General features: G+C 36.9%; 1 protein-coding gene across 10 annotated transcripts in view; it reads left to right on the plus strand.

Annotated features, from left to right (window-relative positions):
• The window catches only part of LOC131926926 (uncharacterized), a 35,463-nt gene extending 29,094 nt beyond the window's left edge, over positions 1 to 6,369 (plus strand). For 6 of the 10 annotated variants that reach the window (XM_059282528.1, XM_059282518.1, XM_059282524.1 and 3 more), the window contains 4 exons: positions 1,830 to 1,930; positions 2,729 to 2,915; positions 4,793 to 5,082; positions 5,705 to 6,368. In XM_059282528.1, the coding sequence (XP_059138511.1) occupies positions 1,830 to 1,930; positions 2,729 to 2,915; positions 4,793 to 5,082; positions 5,705 to 5,902 (776 nt within the window). In that variant the 3' untranslated portion in view covers positions 5,903 to 6,368. Of the gene's footprint in view, positions 1 to 1,829; positions 1,931 to 2,728; positions 2,916 to 4,792; positions 5,083 to 5,704 lie in introns of all 10 variants that reach the window. The other 4 variants (XM_059282522.1, XM_059282527.1, XM_059282523.1 and 1 more) reach the window with 2 other exon arrangements.
• The last annotated feature ends 2,219 nt before the right edge of the window (positions 6,370 to 8,588 follow it).

An 8,588-nucleotide genomic window follows, 5' to 3' on the forward strand; every position in this document is an offset into this window, starting at 1 on the left:
TTTTAAAAAGTTGTAGAATTTTTTTTAGTAGTTTTAAACAAAAATTATATGATAAAAATGTACCTTTCAAAATAAGTCCCTAAAAATTGATTGTTGGATATCCAAATTTCCTTCTGATATTTTATCTTTTACTTTGTGCAGTAACAGTAAGTATGTGCACAGTAAAGTACTTTGCATTTCTATCAGTAATTTTTTTTGTTATTTATATTCTACTGTACACCTGAAAATTGTTTGACTCCACATATGACTAAATATTTGTAAATTGGCTTGATCAGTAAATACATTTATATGTCTGAAGTATTTAAAGTTAATTAACTTAAATTTAAATATACCCTTTTATGGTATCCTTTCTAACAAATGGGTTTTCACTACTGGTATGCCCTCTGTGTACTTTGTTATTGAACTGTAATAAGTTCGTCCCATCCTGTTTGTCTCTAGCTGGGACCCACCATTCTCTTCGTGGCTGGTAGTAAGTGGCTGAGTGATAATAGTGGGTTTGTCTGTGTGGCTTCAGTGCTTTATGCTTGGCTTTTTTAATCATAGTAGATGTTACATTTCTGTTGTTTGTCATTTTATACTCTTTATAATTTTTTTTTTGAGTTTTTAAAATATTTTAATTTCTAAATAGTCATGTCCTGATCATTTATTTAACTGTAGGTAGTAGTTTTTATTTTTAAAATCATAACTACCATACACCAGCCATTCAAAGATATATTTATTCTCTACATAATGTTAAAATAATCTGTGCTGTCAAAATTAACTGAGATTTTTTTTTTTCTAATATGTAAAAGATTTATAATATTATGTTTTTAAAAATAAATCTTGAAATGTGTCTAGATCTGTTTAATATTTTCAACTTGGGACCCTAATCTAGCACTTTCTGTTTTGACAGTAAATGCACCCATTGTATTCCTTTTTAAAAAACTATTTTAATATACTTTTATCTTTATAACTTTTTATATTTTTTAACAATTTTTTTTATTATTACTATTTTGAAACTGCTTATTGTGATATATATTTTTCAAACCTTACAAATATGACACTGATAATGATAATAAAACTCATCACCCAACCCAAAACTATGCTCTGTAACAAAAATTCAATATGTTTTCTCAGTGCACATTTTTACATTTGAATGTTTACTAAAATTATTTTACTGACACTAGTACGACCAAAACTACCTGATTCTGACACCATGACTTTGTTTTGACAGCCTGATAGGTGACTCTGTTGTCTTACTGCATGTATTTCATAAAACATTTTAGTTAGCAATTTTTACAAAGTGAATTATTTTTTTTTTTACTTCTACCCAAATTTCTTATTGCTTTGATATGCTAAACATTTTTTTGGAAACCTGTTAAAAAGTTGTTAAAGTCATTTTCAGCTATTTCTGTTTCCTCAGCATATAGATGGGTTGTGTGGTTAAAATGTTCTTTAGCTATTTACCTGCACAGTTAAAGATGGGAGGACTCAAATAAACTTATTTATGGATCAGGCACAAACTTAGGGTCATAGATTTGAACCTTTGATCTTCCAATGTGTGCTCTTATGTTTGACCAACTCTACCCCACTTAAACCTATTTCCTGAAAATTTTTTTTGAAATAATTCTTCTTACCAATCTCTGAAAACAGACTCTTGTATAATGTAGGGGTGTTAGGCTGTTACTAGTAAAAAAGTATCAGTTCATTTTGTTGTGTTAACATGTTAACATTACCCAACAATACACTGCTAGTAATATAGCATGATCCCCCTTGGTTTAGAAGAGTCCATTGGTTTGTTGTTCAGGCCCTGGTACAAAATGACTCAATGTTTACAATGTCTACTGCAGGTAAAAGGAAGCTTACGGAAGGTTCTAGGTCGGAGGAGACCATAGCCATGAAGAGGCCAAACTCAATGGAGGAATCCCCTGATATGATCACTGAAACTGAGGTGAGTCAGTACAGACTTCTTAACTCTATTTTGTAAGGGGTGTATCCATTTATGTCAACATAAAAAGGGAAACTGAAACTGAGGTGAGTCAGTACAGACTTCTTAACTCTATTTTGTAAGGGGTGTATCCATTTATGTCAACATAAAAAGGGAAACTGAAACTGAGGTGAGTCAGTACGGACTTCTTAACTCTATTTTGTAAGGGGTGTATCCATTTATGTCAACATAAAAAGGGAAACTGAAACTGAGGTGAGTCAGTACGGACTTCTTAACTCTATTTTGTAAGGGGTGTATCCATTTATGTCAACATAAAAAGGGAAAGGTGAACGGGAGTGGGTGTGTGTGTGGAGGGGGGGGGGGGGGGTGACCACATAGATGCCAGTTTTGAAGTTAACATTTATATGCTACAACAAACACAAAGTGAGGAGTTCATTTGCAAAACCTGCTTAGTCACTTCTGACTGATTTTGAGGAAATTGACTTTAAAACTTTTTTTCTTGTTAACTAACCTTATAATTATTTACTGTTAAGAAATTTATTTTATATTATACCATTTAGAAGACAAATTAGTATACAATTTAAATTGCCACTTAATTGAGAAGGCTGTTTAGAATATCTCTTTTTTTTTCTTTCAAAAATTGGACTAAGCAGGTTTTTCAAAAGGACACCTCAATCGAAGTGTAATGCCAATTTATCTTAACATATCAGGCTAGCATTTTTAATGTTTTTCTGACTAAAGTTAACTAAGATTGTATAACATTAAATTACAATGTTTGTAAATGATTCTGTGTTCTTGTAGCAGGCCAACAGTGGACCTGTAGCAGACACACAGCGCCATATTGTAGCCTGGGGTGAACCACTTCCAAGATCTGCTGCCTCTAGCAGGGAGATAACTCCATCTTCCTTGAGCAGGGAAACAACCCCCTTGTCTTTTAGTGCCAACCAGGAGATGAGAAAAGCTAGAAATAAAGACATGATTCACTTCAGTAGGTTTTATTTGAAACTTGTCTAACATTTTAAAATGATTTGGTTTATTTAAGCCACATTGTATTAAAACTATTTGGTAAAAAAATAGTGTAGTTCCCCTTTACCCACAAAAACATTAAATATTTTTAATTCAGATAGTCCTATATAGTGTCTGTAATTAGCACAAAATATTATATGCTTTTAATGCAGTTATCATCTCATGTAATGATAATTATAAAATTATTTAAAAATATTATTTCTTTAATTTAGAATATAAGTAATGGTATCCATTTTACAGGAATTTCTCACACCACTGTCTCATGTCTGTACACTCCCCAGGCATACCACTGTCTCATGCATGTCCGTACACTCCCCAGGCATACCACTGTCTCATGCATGTCTGTACACTCCCCAGGCATACGACTGTCTCATGCATGTCCGTACACTCCCCAGGCATACCACTGTCTCATGCATGTCTCTACACTCCCCAGGCATACCACTGTATCATGCATGTCTCTACACTCCCCAGGCATACCACTGTCTCATGCATGTCCGTACACTCCCCAGGCATACCGCTGTCTCATGCATGTCTGTACACTCCCCAGGCTTACCACTGTCTCATGCATGTCTCTACACTCCCCAGGCATACCACTGTCTCATGCATGTCCGTACACTCCCCAGGCATACCACTGTCTCATGCATGTCTCTACACTCCCCAGGCATACCACTGTCTCATGCATGTCCGTACACTCCCCAGGCATACCACTGTCTCATGCATGTCTGTACACTCCCCAGGCTTACCACTGTCTCATGCATGTCCCTACACTCCCCAGGCATACCACTGTCTCATGCATGTCCGTACACTCCCCAGGCATACCACTGTCTCATGCATGTCTGTACACTCCCCAGGCATACCACTGTCTCATGCATGTCTGTACACTCCCCAGGCATACCACTGTCTCATGCATGTCCGTACACTCCCCAGGCATACCACTGTCTCATGCATGTCCGTACACTCCCCAGGCATACCACTGTCTCATGCATGTCCGTACACTCCCCAGGCATACCACTGTCTCATGCATGTCCATACACTCCCCAGGCATACCGCTGTCTCATGCATGTCTCTACACTCCCCAGGCATACCACTGTCTCATGCATGTCTGTACACTCCCCAGGCTTACCACTGTCTCATGCATGTCCCTACACTCCCCAGGCATACCACTGTCTCATGCATGTCCGTACACTCCCCAGGCATACCACTGTCTCATGCATGTCCGTACACTCCCCAGGCATACCACTGTCTCATGCATGTCCGTACACTCCCCAGGCATACCACTGTCTCATGCATGTCCGTACACTCCCCAGGCATACCACTGTCTCATGCATGTCCATACACTCCCCAGGCATACCGCTGTCTCATGCATGTCTCTACACTCCCCAGGCATACCACTGTCTCATGCATGTCCCTACACTCCCCAGGCTTACCACTGTCTCATACATGTCCGTACACTCCCCAGGCATACCACTGTCTCATGCATGTCTGTACACTCCCCAGATATACCACTGTCTCATGCATGTCCCTACACTCCCCAGGCATACCACTGTCTCATGCATGTCCCTACACTCCCCAGATATACCTTTGTCTCATGCATGTCTGTACACTCCCCAGATATACCACTGTCTCATGCATGTCCCTACACTCCCCAGGTATACCACTGTCTCATGCATGTCCGTACACTCCCCAGGCATACCAGTGTCTCATGCATGTCTGTACACTCCCCAGGCATACCACTGTCTCATGCATGTCCGTACACTCCCCAGGCATACCAGTGTCTCATGCATGTCCGTACACTCCCCAGGCATACCACTGTCTCATGCATGTCCCTACACTCCCCAGGCATACCACGATGGAATGAAACCAATGAAGACCTGGCCTACACAGAGCTGGCCAGGGCGGACACACTGACCCTGCCACCCAAAGTACTTGAGCCAGAGGCCCTCGACAAGGACATTGGCCTGTGGGGGGAGATGCTTGTGCTAGACTATTTGGTTCGCCACAAGGAATCCAACAGCGACATAGAGGCTGTACTGTGGACCAATGTTGACGGGGAAAAAGGTCTACCGTATGACTTTGAGATTGTGTTCAAGAGTGGGGAGCCTGATACATTTCACTCTGTCTTTGTTGAGGTAATGACCTGTTTAATTGTATGTTTCACTCACTGTCTATATGTTAATTAAGGTAATGACCATTTTACATAATACATTTCACTGCGTATGTCTTGAGATAATGACCATTTTAATTGGATTTATTTCACTCTATGTTGAAGTAATGACCAGTTTAATCGTGTTTAACACATTGGTTCCCATTCGCAATTTAGGAAAAAAACAAACAATTTTAATTGTCAATGGACTTTTCCTAGGGAAAAATTCTTTGTCCTATTTTTGTTCAATATTTGCTGTGTGATAGTTATATAGTTTATTTTCATTTGGCAATGTTTGGCTTGGGTCTAAGACATCCCCATCCTCTGATAATTAACCCCCAACTATGTCATTACCTCAGATCAATTTCCCCCTTTACTCTATCAAAAACCCCTAAGCAGAACTGTTAACCTATAAATCTTCATATCCAGGTAGTTTACTACAAAGGGTATACTAGTAAAACTTTCCTATGTGTTGTCTGGTCTCTTTTATACAGTGACATTAGGTCTAAACAATTCTCTGAGTTAGTTTTCTTTTAATCTTCTTCATGTTCTCTAAGTAAAGCCATAACAAACAGGCATGTAAAGCAATGGTAACTTAATTCCCCTAGGTGAAAGCAACGCTGAGCTGGGACAAAGAGGTGTTCCATGTCTCATCCAAGCAGATCGAGTTTGCTCTAGCCATGAAAGACAAGTACGAGATCTTCAGAGTGTACGGGGCTGGCAATACAAACTCCAAGTTGGTGCGGGTGGAGAATGTGGCTGAACGGATGCGAGTTAAGCAAGTCAATCTATTTATGGTGCTGTAGTGTAGCTTATGGTTGTATTACTATAGTTTTTATCATCATGGTTGTACTAAAATATTTCTTTTGTAATTAACATTTTTACTTGTATATTTCTGTTGAAATAAGATTTTAAATTACAAATGCAGCAATGTAAAAAATTTTTGAAATTGTTTTGTAAAAAATTTCTACATTTTTATCATGCTATAATTAATTATTGGTTTGTAAAAAAAATACAAGTCAACATTTTTATTATTTTATTTTAACTCTTTTATTTGATTATTGTTTATTACACTTATTAAAACTTGGAAAGTTTTCCAGGGAATTATTAATATTGTTATCAATTTTAATTCCATGAAAGAGATTGTAGTAAATTTTTGAATGATGTTCTTTTAAAATGCAAAAATGCTAAGTTAAAGAAATTTCATTTTAAATTCATTTAAGATGTTTTATAATTAAAAAAATCTGGAAAATTAATTTTACATGTAAATTTCTTCAATGATTAAAGTTAAAAAAAAATACCACTCCATGTTAACTTAAAAAATTTCATATATTTAGTTAAGATAGTTTATAATAAAAAATCTGGAAAATTTATTTTACATGAACATTTCTTCATTGAATAAAAAGAATACATTTCTTTATGCTATAGAAATATTTTCTAGAAATATCAGAACCATCTGAGTAAAAATAAAATTTAATATAGAATTTAATTGGATTAAAATAAAAAAAGTCTATCTGTGGAGGCCACATTCCCCCTGTTCCATATTGATGAGATTTTAAGTGCAATGAAAACTTGAAATCACAAAATATTGCATTCAAAGTCTTTCATTGCAGTATTATGTGGTAAATTATTTTATACTTTAATAAATGTTTTTTATTTTGTAACATGATTGCTTGTTTAAAATAAAAATAAATCATTTTTAGCATCAGCTTTGCTTAAATATGTTTATAAAAAAATGTTTTATTTTGTATTATGAAACTGAATAAAAATATTTGTTTTGTTTTTCTTTGTGTTGATTGTCATTAATTTTGTCAGATTATATGAAGTATGTTTTAAGTATGTTTTAAGTTAAAGGTAAGGCAACTATTTCATAAAAAGCTTTATTAAGGAAAACTGAATTATTCTGCACGTTTGTAGAAACTGTTAGTTTTTAAACACAATTTTTACTATTTGTGTGTCTTTACTACAGTTACTACTTACTTAGAAATCAAGAACCGAGTCCACTGCTCCCTAGCGAAAAATAGATTTTATGTAAAAATATATACATGAACTCTACTTCATTTATTGTAGGTTCACTGCTGTAACAGGGGGGTGGGTGCCGGGTGACACCATTTAATGGGTGATACCACGACAAAAAATAAAAAATTGTACTGCTAAAATAACAATATGATAGGGGTGACATGAACAAACAAAAAAAGTAAATTGGGGGGGGGGGGGGGGGGTGACACCCTACCTAGAGACGCCATTGTGTAGCCAGAGTTTCTTCCAAGCATCTCTTCGGGGGGTGGGCTCCGCCCCATATATATATATATATATATATATATATATATATATATATATATATATATATATATATATATATATATATATATATATATATATAGGGGTGTGAGTTAATGGGAGGGGTTATTACCCCCCCCCCCCCCCCTTGCCTATGCCACTGGTCTGATCCTTCTGATAGGACCAAGTGTTGAAGATGCTTGAATCTAGATCTACTTCATCACCAGACACAATGCAGAAGTCACGTCTGATGTGATACCCTAGATCAGTGGTTCTAAACTTTTTGGACTCAGTAAACTCCATCAGTTGCTGATGCGCATTCAACGAACCCTTCTTAATAGTTGTATCGTTTGCCCTTAGAAAATCCGATCGCTAATCATTTGAGTGGGGGGGTGTGTCTTGGCCTCCGCCAAACCCCTGAGACTGACTCACCGAACCCCTGGAGATCGATCGGACCCAGGTTAAGAATCACTGGCCCAGATAATGTATCGGACAAGAGGTTTTTATCAAACTGTACTTTGATACATTCAACAACGTCAACTTATATCTAATTGCTATATCTCTCCGCTGATATGAAAAGTTAACGTAGTGTAAAGTAAATGCTTACTGTCCCATTACTTTGAAATTGAAATAAGTCGAATTAGAAGAAAAAACGCGTATTTGAATGGTATCCCCCCCCCCCCCCCCATAGTGGCTTCACTAAGTCGGATACAGAGTTTCTTCCAGGTATATTTTTTTTACCGCCCCCTAACGAAATGAAATTTATATAATTTATATAGACAATATATAATTTTAACAGTGTCCGCCCCCCCCCCCCCCCCGAAGAAAGTCTACCGCCCCCCCCCCCCCCCCGAAAATTTCCGGAGAAAAAAGTCTGGAAGAAACACTGGTCGGATGACGCTCTATGCTGTATAGGCCTACCCTGTATATATTTTTTTTACTGCAAAGGTTAAAAAAAAAATATTCGTGATTATTTTGTTTAAAGCCGTTGACCAACACCGAAATCGTGTAGGCCTATACAAATTAGAACCAAACTCGAAATCGCACGGAACCGGATCAATAACCATATAAATTAATATAAAGGGTACACAAAAGCCCTTAGAAATTACTTAGATTGTATCCAAGCAAATAAAAAATATTATGAACTGAATAAGGGCAGAGGCGTAGATAGATTTTCGCGGCTGGGGGTGAGGTTAGCCAGTATAAAATTTA

This window comes from Physella acuta, unplaced genomic scaffold (assembly GCF_028476545.2).
Source record: "Physella acuta isolate Inbredline_101_S28 unplaced genomic scaffold, ASM2847654v3 ptg001351l, whole genome shotgun sequence".
Taxonomy (NCBI): domain Eukaryota; kingdom Metazoa; phylum Mollusca; class Gastropoda; family Physidae; genus Physella; species Physella acuta.